At 44.5% G+C, this 22,143-nt stretch overlaps 2 protein-coding genes across 2 annotated transcripts; one reads left to right on the top strand and one right to left on the bottom strand.

Moving 5' to 3' along the window:
• Nucleotides 1–1,874: 1,874 nt before the first annotated feature.
• Nucleotides 1,875–5,013, bottom strand: pars2 (prolyl-tRNA synthetase 2, mitochondrial). The gene is made up of 3 exons (XM_029633233.2): nucleotides 4,739–5,013; nucleotides 3,089–3,690; nucleotides 1,875–2,952 (listed from the first exon to the last, which is right to left on the bottom strand). Exons 2-3 carry the CDS (start codon nucleotides 3,665–3,667, stop codon nucleotides 2,071–2,073), a joined length of 1,461 nt encoding a protein of 486 aa, XP_029489093.2. The 5' UTR covers nucleotides 3,668–3,690; nucleotides 4,739–5,013; the 3' UTR covers nucleotides 1,875–2,070.
• A 113-nt stretch (nucleotides 5,014–5,126) lies between these two features.
• On the top strand, nucleotides 5,127–22,069 carry dnai4 (dynein axonemal intermediate chain 4). The gene is made up of 17 exons (XM_029633235.2): nucleotides 5,127–5,302; nucleotides 5,595–5,763; nucleotides 9,454–9,635; nucleotides 9,824–9,936; nucleotides 10,182–10,338; nucleotides 10,509–10,648; nucleotides 10,937–11,113; nucleotides 11,261–11,446; nucleotides 11,910–12,079; nucleotides 12,180–12,266; nucleotides 14,114–14,265; nucleotides 15,479–15,636; nucleotides 18,054–18,178; nucleotides 18,261–18,359; nucleotides 18,702–18,928; nucleotides 19,155–19,308; nucleotides 20,297–22,069. The coding sequence occupies exons 1-17, from the start codon at nucleotides 5,253–5,255 to the stop codon at nucleotides 20,345–20,347; spliced, it is 2,397 nt and encodes a 798-aa protein (XP_029489095.2). The 5' UTR covers nucleotides 5,127–5,252; the 3' UTR covers nucleotides 20,348–22,069.
• The last annotated feature ends 74 nt before the right edge of the window (nucleotides 22,070–22,143 follow it).

The following is a 22,143-nucleotide window of genomic DNA, read 5'->3' on the forward strand; positions in this document are numbered from 1 at the left end:
AGGACTTCTATTTAAAGGGTGAATTGGCTCTGGAAGCATAAACAGCCAAATACTCCATCTAAATGTGAATCGATTCTCAATTGCGGTACGGTTCTAGAAACCTAAATCCCTCTACTTTCATATCACATCAAAAATTATTTCACAAATGCAAAATACACACTTACTGTACACTGTCTTAACCGGTTTTAACAGTTGCAGTTGACAGTATTTTTAAGTGACAACACGTCCATCTTCCATTTACACAGGTGTTCGGAGACTCAGATAGCTAATAAGCACAGGTAGTCCACTGTCTTCCATCTGTTTTCTGTAACATGGAAATGTGACCATGCGGGAACCCTAACCCTATAAAAGGTATGCATCAATTGAACCTTTATTAATGTATTTATTTTTTCCTTGCTGATATGAAAGCGAAGGTCCGTATGCTTCCAAAACCGTACCGCAAGCGATCCGTGTTAATGTTCAGACCGAGCTTCGCGGCTCTTAACAAAACTTCCTCGTACAGAAGACGCCTTCGTCCAATTGACTTACAGTTGAAGTCGGAAGTTTACATAGGTTGGAGTTATTACATCTAGTTTTTCAACCACTCAACAAATGTCTTGTTAACAAATTATAGTTTTGGCAAGTCGGTTAGGACATCTACTTTGTGCATGACAAGTAATTTTTCCAACAATTTTTTACAGACAGATTATTTCACTGTATCACAATTTCAGTGGGTCAGAAGTTTACATACAAGTTGACTGTGCCTTTCAACAGCTTGGAAAATTCCAGAAAATTATGTCATGGCTTTAGAAGCTTCTGATCATTTGAGTCAATTGGAAGTGTACCTGTGGATGTAGTTCAAGGTCTACCTTCAAACTCAGTGCCTCTGCTTGACATCATGGGAAAAACAGAAGACGTCAGCCAAGACCTTAGAAAAAAATTGTAGACCTCCAAAAGTCTCGGTTTATCCTTGGGAGCAATTTCCAAACACCTGAAGGTACCACGTTCATCTGTACAAATTATAGTACGCAAGTATAAACACTATGGGACCACACAGCCGTCATACCACTCAGGAAGGAGACGCGTTCTGTCTCCTAGAGATGAACGTATTTTGATGTGAAAAAAACAAACACCATCCCAACCATGAAGCACAGGGGTGGCAGCATCATGCTGTGGGGGTGCTTTGCTGCAGGAGAGACTGGTGCACTTCACAAAATAGATAGCATCATGAGGCAGGAGAATTATGTGGATATATTGAAGCAACATCTCAAGACCTCAGTCAGGAAGTTAACGCTTGGTCGCAAATGGGTCTTCCAAATGTACAATGACCCCAAGCATACTTCCAAAGTTGTGGCAACATGGCTTAAGGACAACAAAGTCAAGGTTTAGGAGTGGCCATCACAAAGCCCTGACCTGAATCCTATAGAACATTTGTGGGTAGAACTGAAAAAGCGTGTGCGAGCAAGGAGGCCTACAAACCTGACTCAGTTACACCAGCTTTGTCAGGAGGAATGGGCCAAAAATTCAACCAACTTATTGTGGGATGCTTGTGGAAGGCCACCCAAAACATTTGACCCAAGTTAAACCATTTAAAAGGCAATGATACCAAATACTAATTGAGTGAACTTCTGACCCACTGGGAATGTGTTGAAAGAAAAAAGCTGAAATATCACTCTACTATTATTCTGACATTTCACATTCTTAAAATAAAGTGGTGATCCTAACTGTCCTAAGGGAATTTTCACTAGGATTAAATGTCAGGAATTGTGAAAAACTGAGTTTAAATGTATTTGGCTAAGGTGTATGAAAACTTCCGACAACTGTATGTGTAATGTAATGGAACTGAGAGTCATGATCAAGGGCTACTTCCACCCTACCCCACACACACATGTCCATAACAGTGTAATAATAGCTTTTATTCCAGCTCAGTTTGCATCAGACTTAGATTGGCCTTAGTAGGTATAGGGCTGTTGAGCAGTAGCCTCTTTACCATGTATCATCCCACCCAACCACAAGCATGCCATTTCAGAGGAGCAATAGAGTTCCAGAGTTCAATAGTTTAGTCCAGTTCCAGGTCAAGATCAGTCCAACTCAGACTGTCTCCACTCGTTTGAGTAGGTCTACCAGTCCATCCCTACTGAGGAACATAGTCTCACCAGTCTGCTGACAGATCACCTCAAACCTGGGTATCTCCTCTGTAGCCTTCTGCCCCAATGCCACCACGTAGGGATATCCAAGCTGACTGGCATCCTTCAGCCTCTTACCAATGGTCATCTGTGTGCGGTCATCCAGAACCACCTCACCTCTTAGGCTGGGCAGAGCCTCCCCCAGAGAAAGAGCCACCTCCTCAGCTAAACCAGCCACCTCATCCACCTTACTTCCCCTTTTAGGGGGCAGAACACAGACCTGGTACGGGGCAAGTAGCCCAGGCCAGCGGATAGCCTCCTCTGTGGACATCACCTCTATGGCGGCAGCAAGGATCCGGGTCACCCCCAGCCCGAAGCAGCCCATCTCAGTGACAGCAGGCTTGTTCTGGGTGTTATTGAAGGTGGCATTGAATATGTGGGAGTATTTGGTGCCAAGGTAGAATGTATGACCCACCTCTATGCCCTTGGACTCCACCAGTGTGCCTGCCTGGCACTGTGGGCAGTCAGTCCGGCCTGGTTGCATGGTCTCCACATTGGCAGAGAAGGAGCAGCTCCCACAGACCAGTAGTCTGTCCTCTCCGATGTCTGCTGGGAGCTGGAACTCGTGGGAGAGTTTACCTCCGATTTTCCCTGTGTCTGCCTGGACCTGAACAATGCGCAGGCCCAGCCGGGAGAAGAGACTGTTGTAAGCCTGACATACAGACTCATACGTGTGGTAGGCAGCCTCTTCACTCACATCAAATGTGTACATGTCCTTCATGTAGAACTCCCGCCCCCGTAGCAGCCCGAACCGAGGCTTTGGCTCGTCACGGAACTTGCGGGTCATCTGCATAGACAAATGAAACATACATCAGTTTAATACCATTATAATATAAACCCAAGTGTACAATAAGAAGAAAGAAGCCCCACTATGAATAAACTAATGAATAAGGTTTAATCTGGTGCAATACTATAGCCTTTACCTGGTAAAGCATTAGAGGCAGCTGTCTGTAGGACAGGGTTCCCTGGGAGGCCAGCAGCTCTGTCACTGCCTCCTCATGGGTGGGGCCCAGGCAGTACTCAGCTCCGTGGCGATCCCTCAGGCGGAACAGCTCTTTTCCCATCAGGTTCCAGCGCTCGCTGCGTCTCCACAGCTCCGCAGAGCACAGGCTGGGCATGTCCAGCTTCTGCCCACCAATCCTCTGCATCTCCTGGTCGATCAGCCTCACCAGCTTCTCCATGGAGCGCACTGTGGCTGGGAGGTAGTAGTAGCAGCCAGGGTTGGAAGGGTGGATGAGACCTGCCTGCTGCATCAGTCTCTGGCTCTTGCAGGTCATCTCCCCCTGAGCACGACTCTCCTGCCCCACATCACGCAGGTTGGAGGGCTGGAAGAGGCGGGATACTAGGGGAAGGTGTGTGCTAGGTCGGGAGATGGAGCCAATGGGGGTTGGATTTGGGGAATGTCCAGCAGCACAGCTTGAATGGCTCTTACAAGGAGTGGTGAAGGCTCTGGGCAGGTGGGGTAAGATTCTCTGCTGAAGGTGATGCATTAGGACTTCCATTGTAGTAGACTGGTGTCAATATCCTAGAAATATGAGAAAAATCAAGGACTTGTTTTATATATACACTGAACAAAAATATAAAACGCAACTTGTAAAGTGTTGGTTCCATGTTTCATGAGCTGAAAAGATCCCAGAAATGTTCCATACGCACAGAAAGCTTATTTCTCCAATATTGTGCACAAATTTGTTTACATCCCTGTTAGTGAGAATTTATCTTTTGCCAAGATAATCCAACCACCTGACAGGTGCCGTGGCATATCAAGAACCTGATTAAACAGCATTATCATTACACAGGACCTTGTGCTGGAGACAATAAAAGGCCACAAATGTGTAGTTTTGTTACACAACAGAATGCCACAGATGTGTCAAGTTGAGGGAGCATGCAATTGGCATGCTAACTGCAGGAATGTCCACCAAAGCTGTTGCCAGAGAATCTAATGTTCATTTCTCTACCATAGCCACCTCCAACACCATAGATAATTTGGCAGTACGACCAACCAGTCACAATTTCAGGCCACATGCAACCAGCTACCCGAACAGCTGATGAAACTGAGGAGTATTCATGTCTGTAATAAAGCCCTTTTTGTGGGGAAAAAAATAATTATGTTTGGCTGGGACTGGCTCCCCAGTGGAGGGGCCCAGGCCCACTCATGGCTGCTCCCCTGTCCAGTCGTGAAATCCATGGATTAGGGTCTAATTAATTTGTCAATTGACTGATTTCCATATATGAACTGTAACTCAATAAAATCGTTGCGGTTATATTTTTGTATGGTATAAAAATAGATTGAGGATATAACCCCAAGGTCAGCAAGAAAGGTTTTAAAGCTAGCTAAGTAAACAAACATTGACACTTATTTTGTTATGCAATGCAATAAACCATAAAACGATTACATTATTCAAATGTCAACTATTTGTAACCATTGAAAGTTCCAGGTTGCTAGCTAGATGCATTCAACCTTTCAGATGTGGCTAGCCAGGCAGGTATAACTAGCTAGGCAGATGTTAGCAAACAAGTTAGGTAGCTAGTTTGCTCTGAAATGCAATTCGGAAGCAAGCACGAGAGCAACTCACCTTGTGTATGAAACCGAACGAGAGTATTGATGAGCTGGTACTTGATTCATGCGAAGTTTATTAGCTAAAGCACGTTAGCTAAGCTAGCTAACCGTGCGTACTCTTCTTCTACAGGGATGTCGTCCCCCATGGAGAACTATAACCCGTGTACTGCCACCTACCGTGGAGTAGCTAGCTAAAACGTCTTAATTAAATGTAAAAACATCCAAAATGATATTTTCAAAACGGATGCATTTATGTTATGGACAAGCACTGTCCAAAAAAGCAGACAACAGCGTCCCAAAAACGTGGATATATACACTAACTGGGGTCGTTCGTAAATTTTCCTGACCAATCATAATCTTATCCGTTTTATGGGAGGAGTATGTTGCTATAGTAATATGAAACAATAAACTGTGAAGCGTGAAGTTAGTTAGTTAGCTTTCTTGCTGCCTCGAATATATAACGAAGTCAAAAACCGATTAGTAAACACCACTATTGCCTTTGTACTAACGACGACATAAGACCACCAAAAATGTCCACCACCAGAGCAAAACCGAAGAAACCCACTCTGAAAGTTACACCGTAAGTTGCTAGCTAGCTAGTTACCCTAAACGCTAACTATTAAGCTAAAATACTAATGGTAATGGCAGGTGATGCTTGCTAGCTACTGTATGTAGACTGTTATCAGCACTTTTACTCCTAGGCTATGCTCTCCAAGGCATTTAACACCCTGTCATTTCACCATATCCTTTGCACTATGAAATCACGTTACTGTGTAATAAATCAGTGTGATCTCATTTCTTTATTCATTTTTTACAATTTAAGCTAGTAGATGGGGTCTAACTTGATGTTAGATGCTTTTACTGTCTTTCAGATCTTCCCGGGTAATGAATGTCTCAACATCAGGCGTACTCCGGGTCAACCACAGCTCAACATATGCTCGGAGTATCAATGCCTCAGTGAGCCGGAAAAGTTTCAGTTTGGCTGCTGACAGTAAAATCTTGGATAAAAGCTCTGTTCAAACACCAAAACACACAGTTCAGGTACAGCCCTTTATTGACACGTCTTCTTTGATACATTGCAGGCTAGCTTCCTCCTGTACTCCCTGTTCACCCATGACTGCTTTGCTGTGCATGTCTCCAACTCAATTGTCAAGTTTGCTGATGACACAACAGTGGTAGGCCTGATTACCAACAATGATGAGACCGCCTACCTCTCCCTCAATGTCAATAAAACTAAGGAGCTGATCGTGGGGCCGCAGTGGAGGTCAGAAGTTCCTCGGCGTGCACATCACTGACAACCTGACATGGTCCCTTCACACAGACGGCGTGGTGAAGTAGGTGCAACAGTGCCTCAGGAGGCTGAAGAAATTTGGCTTGGCCCCTAAAACCCTCACTAACTTCTATAGATGCACCATTGACAGCATTTGGTCAGGCTGTATCACCGCCTGGTATGGCAATTGCACCGTCCAGTATGGCAATTGCACCGTCCACAACCACAGGGCTTTCCAGAGGTTGGTGCGGTCAGCCCAATGCATCACCAGGGGCACACTGCCTGCCCTCCAGGACATTTATTGGAATTTTTATAACCTTTATTTAATTTAGGCAAGTCAGTTAAGAACAAATTCTTATTTACAATCATGGCTACCCCAGCCAAACCCTAACCCGGACGACGCTGGGCCAATTGTGCCCCGCCCAATGGGACTCCGAATCACGGCCGTTTGTGATATAGCCTGGAATCGAACCAGGGTCTGTAGTGACACCTCTGGCACTGAGATGCAGTGCCTTAGACCACTGTACCACACAGGAGCCCCACATCTACAGAACCCGGTGTCACAGGAAGGCCAAGAAGATCATCAAGGACCTCAGCCTCCCGAGCCACGGCCTGTTCACCCCGCTACCATCTAGAAGCCGGAGACAGTATATGTGCATCATCAAATCAAATTTTATTGGTCACATACACATGGTTATCTGATGTTAATGCGACTGTAGCGAAATTCTTGTGCTTCTAGTTCCGACAGTGCAGCAATATCTAGTAATCAAGTAATAACAAGAAATCTAACAATTCCCCAACAACTTCCTAATACACACAATCTAAAGGGTGAATGAGAATATGTACATATAAGTATATGGATGAGCGATGGCCGAGCGGCATAGGCGAGGTGCAATAGATGGTATAAAATAGTATATACATGTGATATGAGTAATGTTAGATATGTAAACATTATTAAAGTGGCATTATTTAAAGTGGCATTGTTTAAAGTGACTAGTGATCCATTTATTGAAGTGTCCAGTGATTGGGTCTCAATGTAGGCAGCAGCCTCTGAGTTAGTGATTGCTGTTTAACAGTCTGATGGCCTAGACATAGAAGCTGTTTTTCAATCTCTCGGTCCCAGCTTTGATGAACCTGTAATGACCTCCCCTTCTGGATGATAGCGGTGTGAACAGGCAATGGCCCGGGTGGATGTTGATGATCTTTTTGGCCTTCCTGTGACATCGGGTGCTGTAGGTGTCGTGGAGGGCAGGTAGTTTGCCCCCGGTGATTTGTTGTGCAGACCACACCACCCTCTGGAGAGCCTTGTGGTTGAGGGCGGTGCAGTTGCCGTACCAGGCTGTGATACAGGCCGACAGTATGCTCTCGATTGTGCATCTGTAAACGTTTGTCAGAGTTTTAGGTGACAAGTCAAATTTCTTCAGCCTCCTGAGGTTGAAGAGTCGCTGTTGCGCCTTCTTCACCACACTGTCTGTGTGGGTGGACCATTTCAGTTTGTCTGTGATGTGTACGCCCAGGAACTTCAAAATTTCCACCTTCACCCCTGCTGTCCCGTCGATGTGGATAGGGGGGTACTTCCTCTGTTGTTTCCTGAAGTCCACGATCATCTCCTTTGTTTTGTTGACGTTGAGTGAGAGGTTGTTTTCCTGACGCCACACTCCGAGTGCCCTCAACTCCTCCCTGTAGGCTGTTTCGTCGTTGTTGGTGATCAAGACCACTACTGTTGTGTCGTCCGCAAACTTGATTATTGAGTTGGAGGCGTGCATGGCCACGCAGTCGTGGGTGAACAGGGAGTACAGGAAAGGGCTGAGCACACACCCTTGTGGGGCCCCAGTTTCGAGGGTCAGCGAAGTGGAGATGTTATTTCCTACCTTCACCACCTGGGGGCGGCCCATCAGAAAGTCCAGGACCCAGTTGCACAGGGCGGAGTTGAGACCCAGGGCCTCCAGCTTGATGATGAGCTTGGAGGGTACTATGGTGTTGAATGCTGAGCTGTAGTCAATGAACAGCATTCTTACGTAGGTATTATTTTTGTCCAGATGGGATAAGGCAGTGTGCAATGTGATGGCAATTGCGTCATCTGTGAACCTGTTGGGGCAAACTAGACTAGTCTCTCTAAGCAATTCATGATAACAAAAGTGAGTGCTAAATGACTGTCCCTGTACCGGTAGTCATTTAGTTCCGTTATCTTTGCCTTCTTGGGTACAGGAACAATGGTAGGTAGCCATCTTGTAGCATGTGGGAACAACAGACTAGGGATGCATCTGGGCCAGCAGCCTTGCGAGGGTTAACATGTTTAAATGTTTTACTCACGTCAGCCATGGAGAAGGAGAGGGGGGGTTTTGCCGTCTTTGTTTGCGAGCAGCGACGGTGGCACTGTATTATCCTCAAAGCAGGCAAAGAAGGTGTTTAGTTTGTCTGGAAGCGTGACGTAGGTGTCCGTGACGTGGCTGCTTTTGTTTTTGTAGTCCGTGATTTCCTGTAGACCCTGCCACATACGTCTCGTGTCTGAGCCATTGAATTGCGACTCCACCTTGTCCCTCTATCGGCATTTCGCTTGTTTGATTGCCTTGGAATAACTATGCTGTTTATATTCAGCCATATTTCCAGACTTCTTTCCATGGTTAAATGCGGTGGATCGCGCTTTCAGTTTTGTGCAAATTCCGCCATCCGTCCACGGTTTCTGGTTAGGGTGGGTTTTAATAGTCACAGTGGGTATAACATCTCCAATGCACTTCTTTATAAACACACTCACCCAGTCAGCGTATAGGTCAATGTTGTTCTCTGAGGCTGACCGGGAACATGTTCTAGTCCGCGTGATCAAAACAATCTTGAAGCGTGGCTTCCGATTGGTCAGACCAGCGATGAATTGTTCTTGTCACAGGTACATCCGGTTTTATTTTCTGCCTATAAGACGGTCTGATTTGCCGAAGGGAGGGCGGGGGAGGGCTTTGTATGCATCGCGGGAGTTAGAGTAGCAGTTGTCGGGAGTATTAGCCCTGTGTGTCGTGCAATCAATATGCTGATACAATTTAGGTAGCCTTGTTCTCAAATCATAGCTGGGACCGAGAGACTGCTAAACAGCTTCTATCTTCAGGCCATACTGGTTTGCAGTTATCCCTAGCCGGCCTCCACCCAGTACCCTGCCCTGAACCTTAGACACTGTTCTAGCCAGCTACCACCCGGTTCTCTCCCTGCACCTTAGAGACTACTGCCCTATGTACATAGAGTCATTGAACACTGGTCACTTTATGTTTCACCCACTTTCTTCTGGATTATGTGTGTATATATTTTTTTTATTGCTAAGTATTACTGCACTGTTGGAGCTAGTCTAAACACAAGCGTTTCACTGCACCTACAAATCTGTGTACACCTTCCCCCTCTCCAATACATTTTGATTTGATTTGACATTGCAATAACAATTACTGTGCGTCAGTTAAAAAGTTACATCCCTCCCACAGGTCTTTGATGAAAATGGCAAGGACGTCACCCCACAGCCTCTCTACCAGCCGGACCCTGCAGCAGTGATGTCGAAACACAGTAAGATCTTTGCCAGTGACACCTCTGGTGGCACCATGTCAGACTTCTACTCTACGACATACCAGACAACAACCAACGCTAGCTTCGCTGGGCCCTTTACCAGGTAACACACTCTCAGAATATTCACTTTTCAAAAGCAACATTATTTAGAAGACAATGTGCATAACTTTATGGTCATTGAACTATGTACTGCTTTGAGTACCCTAATCTCACACTCTAATTCTCTTGTAAACATTTTGAAGTAATATGACTGGTGATTATGACAGAGTAGTGCTGCCTGTCGTATGTCAGGTCAGTGTTTGGAAGCAGCACAGTGTCCAGAGGAAGCCAGTCCACGATGGAGTCGATGAATGAAGAGATTGAGGACCCATCCTCCAAAAGGGACATCTCCATCAGTCTCTCAGGTTGACAATCATTTCACTCTCCTTTCATTTACTGATGATGTTACAGGAGTATGCTGCTGCCATGGCAGCTATATCACTATGATGACAAAACATTCATTGTGTATTCTGACAGCAGTTGTATTGCAACTTGATTGCAAGTATATGTAATCTGAGAACACCGGGATGCAAAGTTACCCCAAAATGTACCATTTTTATAACCTGGATGCTTTTATTTATGTTATTGATGTATATTTCTGTCCTGTCAGATGTCCAGGTGAGGAGGGAAGAGGTGAAAGAGTTGATAAAGGAGGAGATGTTGGACGACGTGGTGGATCGGTACCTCATCGAGTCAGAGACCCTCTGGCTACTGCACATGCCAGCCGTCTCTGTGTCTGTGGACTCTGAGGAAGCTGAATCTGTCAAGTAAGCGATCACATTTTCCAGATTCAGAATGAAATAGGTCATATGTAGATCCAAATGATGTAGATTCCAGGCTCAAGCCTCAGTACCTCATAATGCAGTTCCTTGCTAGCTATGTAGTTTATATAAATTTGAATGCAACTTGTGTTCTGTCAATCATCCTCTGTCGGAAGAGAGAGAAACAATCTGTACATGGAGCTGTGTAAGAACAGAATGGGGAATGATAAGTACGTGGAGCGTTCCATGCAGACGTTCAACGGAGCGCCCAAGACCAAGGAGGTCCAGAGTGAGGCCATCACCATGGTGGATGCAGGTTAGGATGCACTTCATCCTTGCTATGAGATATGAGAGCACTCTTGTCTGTTGTTCTTATCTCACCTCTCACACAATGGCTATCACCCAAGCACAGCTTCTTCAGTTAGTCTTTTGTTTGTTTACCACCCCCCCACTGGGCACTGATGTCAATTCAACTTCAATTCCATGTTGGTTCAACGTCATTTCATTGAAATTACATGGAAACAACATTGATTCAACCAGTGGGCCTTTGGCCTCTATGCCTGTTGTTACAAGATAGCAATGGTCTCCTTTGCCCTCTTTATAGCCACCACAGCCACCACCTGGGATATGTATGACTCATTCCGCAGCGCAGGGCTGGGGGAGGCTGCCTTGTCTCCAGACACAGACAAGGCCAGCGTCCCTGAGATTGTCTCCAATCACAGACTGGACCCCACCAGAGCCGCCGAGAGAACCATGTCTGTCATCAGCACCACTAGCATAGGTACAGTAACACTGTCATTAATAGAATATAACCATATTAGAGGACAAAGGTTATGGTTATGATCCTGCAGCAGTTGTAGAATTTCTTATTTATTTACAGTTTATTTCATGATGATGTGTGATATTAACGGGCGTCTTTCTTTTCCAGCGAGTGCCTCTAGCTCGCGGATCGAGATGGAGCCTTTCGTGGTTCCGTCTGAAGATGAACCGGACCCGGAACTGATTCTGCAGACAGAGAAGTTCCAGCAGGATCTGTTCGTGATGGAAAGGATCATTCTGGAGAACATCTACCAGCCGAAGCTGGCTGCATACAGACAGCTCCCCACATTGGAAGGTATGGTTGTTACTGATGCATGCGTCTCTACCCACTGGGCACAGACGTCAGTTCAACGTCTATTTTTTTTATTTACATTTGATTGAGTTGTCAACTAACGTGAATTCAACGTGAAATCAACATCATGACATTTGAATTTAGGTTAAGTTGAGGACTTTATGCAAATCCAATCAGTTTTCCACTTTGATTCAACGTCATTACATATATATATTTTTTTATTATATGGACACAATGTTGATTCAACCAGTTTTTGCCCAGTGGGTAGTGTTTTTTTTGGTGACGTTTGCAGGCAAACAGTACACTGTAATCTATGTCCCCGTGTGGTTTATTAGCTGCAACGTTTAAACCCTTAGGTCTTCATCAGGTTCGGATCATATGTTTATCAACTTGAATTGATATTTAGTAATGTTACATATTGAATGCCTTATTACTTATAAACAACCATGTTTGTTGGATGTGCCAGATCCTGACAGTGTGCCCAAGGTTTTGCCCACGGTGGTGAGCAGGAGAGAGGAGAGTTCCCTGGATGAGGAGAGCACTCTGACCCCTGCCCTGGAGCGCCTCTGGTCCTTCAGCTGTGAGCTGACTTCAGGACACAACGTCAGCAGTATGGCCTGGAACAAGAGGAACCCAGTATGATTCTATCTTTATTCACTTATTTATTTGTCTTTTGATGTGTGTAATATTTTTTAAACAAATAAACTCTCTCTCTCCATGTTATTTCCTTCTCCAGGACCTTCTTGCAGTGGGATATGGACAGTTTGACTTCAAAGACCAGAAATCAGGCCTGATCTGCTGCTGGTCTCTGAAGAACCCCACGGTAACTGACACTTCTCGCCTTTCTGTTTTCTTCTGTATTTCAGTTCATACCATTAGTTTCTGAAATTGTGCTGTACATGTAGCCTGGTCCCAGATCTACAGTGGGGCAAAAAAGTATTTAGTCAGCCACCAATGTTCTCCCACTTAAAAAGACGAGGGAGGCCTGTAATTTTCATCATATGTACACTTCAACTATGACAGACAAAACGAGAAAAAAAAATCCAGAAAATCACATTGGAAGATTTTTAATGAATTTATTTGCAAATTATGGTGGAAAATAAGTATTTGGTCACCTACAAACAAGCAAGATTTCTGGCTCTCACAGACCTGTAACTTCTTCTTTAAGAGGCTCCTCTGTCCTCCACTCATTACCTGTATTAATGGCACCTGTTTCAACTTGTTATCAGTATAAAAGACACCTGTCCACAACCTCAAACAGTCACACTCCAAACTCCACTATGGCCAAGACCAAAGAGCTGTCAAAGGACACCAGAAACAAAATTGTAGACCTGCACCAGGCTGGGAAGATGAATCTGCAATAGGTAAGCAGCTTGGTTTGAAGAAATCAACTGTGGGAGCAATTATTAGGAAATGGAAGACATACAAGACCACTGATAATCTCCCTTGATCTGGGGCTCCACGCAAGATCTCACCCCGTGGGGTCAAAATGATCACAAGAACGGTGAGCAAAAATCCCAGAACCAAACGGGGGGACCTAGTGAATGACCTGCAGAGAGCTGGGACCAAAGTAACAAAGCCTACCATCAGTAACACACTACGCCGCCAGGGACTCAAATCCTGCAGTGCCAGACGTGTCCCCCTGCTTAAGCCAGTACATGTCCAGGCCCGTCTGAAGTTTGCTAGAGAGCATTTGGATGATCCAGAAGAAGATTGGAAGAATGTCATATGGTCAGATGAAACCAAAATAGAACTTTTTGGTAAAAACTCAACTCGTCGTGTTTGGAGGACAAAGAATGCTAAGTTGTATCCAAAGAACACCATACCTACTGTGAAGCATGGGGGTGGAAACATCATGCTTTGGGGCTGTTTTTCTGCAAAGCGACCAGGACGACTGATCCGTGTAAAGGAAAGAATGAATGGGGCCATGTATCGTTAGATTTTGAGTGAAAACCTCCTTCCATCAGCAAGGGCATTGAAGATGAAACGTGGCTGGGTCTTTCAGCATGACAATGATCCCAAACACACCGCCCGGGCAACGAAGGAGTGGCTTCGTAAGAAGCATTTCAAGGTCCTGGAGTGGCCTAGCCAGTCTCCAGATCTCAACCCCATAGAAAATCTTTGGAGGGAGTTGAAAGTCTGTGTTGCCCAGCAACAGCCCCAAAACATCACTGCTCTAGAAGAGATCTACATGGAGGAATGAGCCAAAATACCAGCAACAGTGTGTGAAAACCTTGTGAAGACTTACAGAAAACGTTTGACCTCTGCCATTGCCAACAAAGGGTATATAACAAAGTATTGAGATAAACTTTTGTTATTGACCAAATACTTATTTTCCACCATAATTTGCAAATAAATTCATTAAAATTCCTACAATGTGATTTTCTGGATTTCTTTTCTCATTTTGTCTGTCATAGTTGAAGTGTACCTATGGTGAAAATTACAGGCCTCTCTCATATTTTAAGTGGGAGAACTTGCACAATTGGTGGCTGACTAAATACGTTTTTTTGCCCTACTGTATGTGTGCTGTATATTCCTATGGACTTTATCATGCCAAACATTTGGCAAGGCAGCACAAACAGATCTGAAACTAGGCTACTGTACCAGTGCCAGGTTAGAGAATAGTTCTCTAGTGACTAAGCTAGTGAGTTTTGTATCTTGTATCTACAGTGGCCTGAGAGGGTCTTTACCTGTGAGAGTGGAGTGACTACTTTGGACTTTTCGGCAAGCAATGCCAGCCAGCTAGCAGTGGGGATGCATGATGGCAGCATAGCCACCTACAATGTCGAGAGCAGAGAGAAGACACCCGTCATTGACAGCAGGTGGGTCTGTGTCTCCTCAGAGAGAAAGAGAGAGAGAGACAACCTAATCTACATGTCTTATTTCTCATAGACACCAGGTGGCACTGTATCCTGGCAGACAAACAGGCGATGTGACAGGGTTCCCCACCAAGTTTTCTGAGCAAAATAAAATGAATAAAATAAATGTTATAGTTTTTGTTCTTGGAGATAAAATACTGTAATATTACCAGGAAATTAGCTTGCACATGATTTTAATTTAGGAAATCTGCTCACAGGTATTTATACGCATAAATACAGAGGGATATGTGATCGTATCCCAATGTTATCATGATTTTGTCAAATACCATATCTGTTTTGGATTCTTGCGTTCAATTTGCAGTGTACAAATGATTTATAACTATGTTCTGACTCCCCGACCATCTTCTCACGGAAAAATCGACCCATGGCTGCATGTAATTGGGGACCACTATATGGTTTACAAAGCATAGCCCACAGTCACAAACATTTCGGCTTTACCCATAGGCTTTACCTTTATATAAGTGGAGTAGGTCTATGTTCTGTTTATAATTTAAAATAATAGCAATTGTAATGTATAAACTTTTTTGATAATCACAAAAGATTGAGGTGATGAACAATATTGGAAACATTAATGATGGAAACAAGGATAAGTCTTATTTAAAAACATTTGATTTCTTATTTCAAAACTTTTTCATGTTCATTTGGAAATGCACGTATTGCACAGTCGATCATGTCAAGGACTATGTTTAAAGAATAAAACAACAGGAAACCTACACTGAAAGGGAGATGGTTACCGTGATGCAGAGGAAACAACGGAAGGCCTGCCAGCCAACAAAAACACATAACAAGCCTTTTAACAAGCTGTTCCATCGTTCCCCAGATACTAGCGCAATATATTTGTGTGAATTCAATAGAGTGACGCATTTACACCAAATATCTACTGTTTTTACAGTATCTCCTGTACATTTCTCCCCGTTACTCAACATCTGTCTGTTGTTGTTATGACTGACTAGCTGGGCTGTGATGTCACAGACTGTCTACTATTTGTAATCTCAGTTGGACACTGGAATATCTAATGATCTCACACAGACATGTAACAAAGCTGGTAGAAATGACATCTGTGAGAGCTACAGGAAAGCTGCGTAGTGACTACGTCTAGGAAAACTTGGAGCACCTCAACGTGTCTGTGTCTGTGTCTGTGTGTGTGTGTGTGTAGTGACTGTGCCCACAAGCACACAAGCCCTGTGTGGCAGGTAAGGTGGATCGACCATGAGAGGGGTGCCTCAGGGGAGGACAAGGGAGAGACACTCATCTCTGTGTCTGCAGACGGCAGGATCAGCAAGTGGTTCCTGCGGAAAGGCCTCGACTGCATAGGTCCAGTTTTACCTCAATCTCTGAAAGTTTTGGGAAACCTTTCTATTAGTATGCCCCCTCCAAGTATCCCAAATATCCACCCTCTAAAATACTTCATATTTTTGTTGACATTTTTTCAGACAAATCTTGCAGACATTTCCCCCCATAACCTTCCAGTCAGCTGACAACTCTTGCAGACATTTCCCCCCATAACCTTCCAGTCAGCTGACAACTCTTGCAGACATTTCCCCCATAACCTTCCAGTCAGCTGACAACTCTTGCAGACATTTCCCCCCATAACCTTCCAGTCAGCTGACAACTCTTGCAGACATTTCCCCCATAACCTTCCAGTCAGCTGACAACTCTTGCAAACATTTCCCCCCATAACCTTCCAGTCAGCTGACAACTCTTGCAGACATTTCCCCCCATAAACTTCCAGTCAGCTGACAACTCTTGCAGACATTTCCCCCCATAACCTTCCAGTCAGCTGACAACTCTTGCAAACATTTCCCCCATAACCTTCCAGTCAGCTGACAAGTCTTGCAGACATTTCCCCCCATAACCTTCCAGTCAGCTGACAACTCTTGCAGACATTTCCCCCATAACCTTCCAGTCAGCTGTCAACTCTTGCAGACATTTCCCCCCATAACCTTCCAGTCAGCTGACAACTCTTGCAGACATTTCCCCCATAACCTTCCAGTCAGCTGACAACTCTTGCAGACATCCCCCATAACCTTCCAGTCAGCTGACAACTCTTGCAGACATCCCCCATAACCTTCCAGTCAGCTGACAACTCTTGCAGACATTTCCCCCATAACCTTCCAGTCAGCTGACAACTCTTGCAGACATTTCCCCCATAACCTTCCAGTCAGCTGACAACTCTTGCAGACATTTCCCCCATAACCTTCCAGTCAGCTGACAACTCTTGCAGACATTTCCCCCCATAACCTTCCAGTCAGCTGACAACTCTTGCAGACATCCCCCATAACCTTCCAGTCAGCTGACAACTCTTGCAGACATCCCCATAACCTTCCAGACAGCTGACAACTCTTGCAGACATTTCCCCCATAACCTTCCAGACAGCTGACAACTCTTGCAGACATTTCCCCCATAACCTTCCAGACAGCTGACAACTCTTGCAGACATCCCCCCCATAACCTTCCAGACAGCTGACAACTCTTGCAGACATCCCCCATAACCTTCCAGTCAGCTGACAACTCTTGCAGACATCCCCCATAACCTTCCAGTCAGCTGACAACTCTTGCAGACATTCCCCCATAACCTTCCAGTCAGCTGACAACTCTTGCAGACATTTCCCCCCATAACCTTCCAGTCAGCTGACAACTCTTGCAGACATTTTCCCCCATAACCTTCCAGTCAGCTGACAACTCTTGCAGACATTTCCCCCCATAACCTTCCAGTCAGCTGACAACTCTTGCAGACATTTCCCCCATAACCTTCCAGTCAGCTGACAACTCTTGCAGACATTTTCCCCCATAACCTTCCAGTCAGCTGACAACTCTTGCAGACATTTCCCCCCATAACCTTCCAGTCAGCTGACAACTCTTGCAGACATTTCCCCCCATAACCTTCCAGTCAGCTGACAACTCTTGCAGACATTTTCCCCCATAACCTTCCAGTCAGCTGAAAACTCTTGCAGACATTTACATTTTTCCAACAATTGTTTATAGACAGATTGTTTCACTTATTATTCACTGCATCACAGTTCCAGTGGGTCAGAAGTTTACATACACTAAGTTAACTGTGCCTTTAAACCACTTGGAAAATTCCAGAAAATTATGTCATGGCTTTAGAAGCTTCTGATAGGCTAGGAAGGAAAATTATGTGGATATATTGAAGCAACATCTCAAGACATCAGTCAGGAAGTTAAAGCTTAGTCGCAAATAAGTCTTCCAAATGGACAATGACCCCAAGCATACTTCCAAAGTTGTGGCAAAATGGCTTAAGGACAACAAAGTCAAGGTATTGGAGTGGCCATCACAAAGCCCTGACCTGAATCCTATAAAAAATGTGTCAGCAGAACTGAAAAAGGATCCAACAAACCTGACTCAGTTACACCAGCTCTGTCAGCAGGAATGGGCCAAAATTCACCCAACTTATTGTGGGAAGCTTGTGGGAGGCTACCCGAAACGTTTGACCCAAAGTCAATGCTACCAAATACTAATTGAGTGTACGTAAACTTCTGACCCACTGGGAATGTGATGAAAGAAATTAAAGCTGAAAGAAATATCTCTCTACTATTATTCTGACATTTCACATTCTTAAAATAAAGTGGTGATCCTAACTGACCTAAGACTGGGCATTTCTACTATGATTAAATGTTAGGAATTGTGAAAAACTGAGTTTAAATGTATTTGGCTAAGGTATATGTAAACTTCTGACTTCAACTGTATGTGCTCTAACCCATACCTCCACAGACCTGATGAAGCTGAAGAGGACGAGGAATGAGAAAGCCAAGAAGCAGGTTGGAGACAAAGAGAAGAAGAGCGAGGCACTCATATCACGGCAGGCACCGGGGCTCTGTTTTGACTTCCATCCCACGGTGAGTGACCAGAGTGTTCTTAAGTTTCCATAAAGGATAGTTCCACATGCGTTGTTTTAGTTACTTATTCCTGTGTTTTTAGGACTCCAACATCTACCTTGCTGGTACAGAGGAGGGCCACATCCACAAGTGTTCCTGTTCCTATAACGAACAGTTCCTGGAGACCTACATAGCACACAAAGTATGAACCAATCCTTCAGGCCGTACAGATGCTCTCTGCTGGACTGAATAATACAATGCCATTAATTCATTCCCTAACCCTAGCTTCATGTCTGCATCCCTGTTCAACCCTAACACTAGCCTCTACCACCACCCTAACCCTAGATTCATGTCCAAATCCCTGTTCAACCTTAACCCTAGCTTCATGTCCACATCCAGGTTCAACCCTAACCCTAGCCTCAATTCTGACCCTAACCCTAGCGTCATGTTCAACCCTAACCCTAACCATAGCTTCATGTCCACATCCAGGTTCAACTCTAGCCTCAATTCTGACCCTAACCCTAGTACCTCTCTTTGCTCTCAGGGCCCTCTGTACCGGATCACATGGTCTCCGTTCTGCTCAGATGTCTTCCTGAGCTGCTCCTCTGATTGGACGATCCAGCTGTGGCGGCAGGACCTGTTCACTCCCGTGCTGGGCTTCACCTCGACCCAGAGTGCCGTCTATGATGTCATGTGGTCCCCCAAGTGGGCCACCGTGTTTGGGGCTGTCAACGAGGGACGCGTGGAGATCTGGGACCTGGGAGCCAGCATGTGAGTAGTCTCTCTTTGTCTGTCTCTTACCTTTTCTATTACTCTCTCTCTTAATAAATTGATTTCACTGTCTCTTTCTCTCCCTTTCTATATATTGTAGTTCCTTCTCTTAATGCATTTCCAGAAATATGAAGCTACAATAATAAAGCTCAACTCTTTACTCTGAGTTTGGCCTGTGAATAAACAATAGACAGCATTTACACCTTGCCCTTGTCCCTCTCCCAAGCCTGGACCCCACCATAGTGAGCCTGGCCAGTCCCGGGGTGAAGCTGACCTCCCTGCTGTTTGCTACTGAGACAGACTGTATCCTAGTGGGGGACAGTGACGGGCAGGTCAGCGTCTACCAGCTCAAGAACCTCACCGTAGGAGAGGGAACACAGGTGAGGCAGGGGTTTCCAACAGGTCGATCTCATGCTACCAGTAGTGCGCAGCCCACCTATGAGTAGCTCGCCAAGCAATTATGAAAGTACATGCATTTTTTAGTTTCTTCCTTGTGAACTGTCAAAACCATAAAGCTCACAGCTACTATCCAATCAAAGCCACACTAACATTATCCCACCCCTGGTTCGCCACTTGGTTTAAAAAGCCAAACGTAACACATCTGCCAATTAATTTCCAGCAATATTGCCCTTGTCTGTTTGCCTGCGACTGTTTGCCTGCGAAGTGAATCCTTCGGCTGCTCTATCGTTCGCTACATACTTCAGTCTGAGACTGCCATCGTTGAAGTCTTTATGGTGACATCAAAACTAGGGGTGTTGTTCAAAACAAAGTCATCAATGATTGGATCATCTCTAACCAATCAGAGTATCAAAGCCAATGACGAATTTTCAACACCCCTAATTTTACCAGGTATATTTACAGAAAACGCATCTCTTGCATACCAAGGAGCCGGGGATCAGTCTCAGTGTAGAAGAGAATGTGACCGTTTCAAAGCTTAATAAAAAAAGAGTGATTTGCAACGTGTTTCCTTTTCTAAAACAAGCTCTCGTGCTAGAAAGGTTTGGAGACCCCTGGATTAGAGTGTGGTGGCATTCCGGTTTGAATATAAGCCAACTGCCTTGCATAGAAAGGGTCTGTTGCATACACCTTCTGATCAGAATGCTTAATCGCTGCTCTTACAGTCACTCGTCTTTTTGTGGTATGCACTGTTCTGGTAGACATACTGTATGTCACATCATAACCACTCAGTGCTTTGCCTTACATACAAACTGTTCTGTGTAAATTCAGTTTGATTATTACAAACCATTTAAAGACAATTTCAGCCCAGATTAAGGCATAATTTCCTCAGTCTGTGGGTGGCTGGTTAACTGTTTTTATCTCCCTGAGCAAACAGACAGAGGGTAAAATATCTCATCTCTGTCCCCTTAGGTGGCTGCGTTAGAGGACATCATCGGCTCCACCCTGGCCAGTCAGCTGTGAGCGGGACAGACCCAGCCATGGGTGGGGGGACACACCGGGACTATGTATCCCCTAAAGCCTGCCTCATCCACTATGTCATCATCAGCTGTCTGTCGCCATAATGTTTGGTCCCCAGGGACTGCATCTTTGTCTGTTTTTATATTGAGAAAAAGAACATGATCATTTTTCATTCCCATAAATGTCTCGTCTCTTGTCACTCACTGTCTCTCAAAGTTTAGATCAGTATCTAGATCAGTCTGTTTCTTTGTCTTGTTTTTATGTTCATCTGGCCCATTGCCCAGTTTCCCCAAATCCAGTCTTGAATAATAGCTGAAATATCTGGAATTGATTTCATCCATTTCAAAGGAGGTTCTCCCTGATTCTATGTAGCTGCTGATCTTGTTGACCCAGTCATAAAGAAATGTGTCTTTGAGCTTGTTTTGATGAAGAGCAATGGAGGATCTCTGACACACAAACAAAACGCATTCCAAGGATACTTTTTGCAGAAAGCTGAAATGCCATGTATCTCTTTTTCATCTTCCCAAACCTGCATCTTTGGCTGTCCTGCCCTCATCGCCACAGCAACGTCCCTGTTTTGTATGATAGTCATTATGTGTGTACTGTATGGAGAGCACTGTGTTTTCGAGCATGCTGTTACTCTGCTGTCTGCAGTGCTGTGTGTGTATGAGTTCATGTGTATTAAGAGTGTAGCCTGTCTAAAGAGCTTCTGTGGCATCGAGATCCAGACACACGCACACCCCACTCAGCCTCCCATAACTCTGCTAATGGCTGTCATTATGTAGTCAAGGGCTTTGCCTGACATTTGAAGTAGGTGTTAACCGTCCTTGCTATGTGGGTAAAAAGGCTAAAACGGACTGGAGTCTACTGCTTCAGGAGCAAATGGACAGAAAAACATAAACACCAGGTAAAGTGGACATCTGACAGGAGTCACATGACAGTAGTATACAGATCATATATACCATTATGACTGCTATCTCTGAGTCTATCTGTTCTCTAGATCTTTACCCTTGTTTCCCATTTAGGGGTCTTCATCAAATCAGAATACCGGTACTTTTATTCTATTTCATCGTTATTTAAATTACACAGGAAGTCCCATTGAGGTGAGAAGACCTGTTTCCCAAGGGAGACCTGGAAAAAGTGACTCGGGCAGGTTGTCTCCAAACTTTGTCCTGAAGAACCACCGGGTCTCTAGGGGTTTGCCCGGAAGGTCAGGATGTAATCAATTAACAAAGCACCTCATTGATTAGCCTGATTGAGTAATCGGTGGATTCTTCTGAGAGAGAGGAACTAGAATTAGCCTAATTAGATCTTGTGAAAGTTTGTAGCCATATCCTTTCATTAAAACAATATAATGAGCGTGTTTTCTGTCAGCTAATGAGGAAACTACCCATGAGAAAACATGTCATGCCATGATGTAATTTCACATTAGAAAGAACACTAAAGTGAGAATGATGCATAGTTACTTTATCACTACTTACATGTACAAATGACCTCGACTAACCCGTACCACCCCACTGACTCAGTACTGGTACCCCCTGTAGAAAGCCTCTTTATTGTTATTTTATTGAACTTTTTATTTAAATGTTTACTTTATTTTATTTAGTAAATATTTCCCTCTATTTTCTTAAAAGTGCATTGTTGGTTAAGGGCTTGTAAGTAAGCATTTCACTCTGCTTCTGTTGTATTCGGCGCATGTGACAAATAAAATTGGATTTGATGGCACTGATGTGTCACACAGATGATAATTTGTATTAGAATTAGATCCAGCTGTGGCGGAAGGACCTGTTCACTCCCGT

Source organism: Oncorhynchus nerka, linkage group LG24 (assembly GCF_034236695.1).
Source record: "Oncorhynchus nerka isolate Pitt River linkage group LG24, Oner_Uvic_2.0, whole genome shotgun sequence".
Classification (NCBI taxonomy): Eukaryota; Metazoa; Chordata; class Actinopteri; order Salmoniformes; family Salmonidae; genus Oncorhynchus; species Oncorhynchus nerka.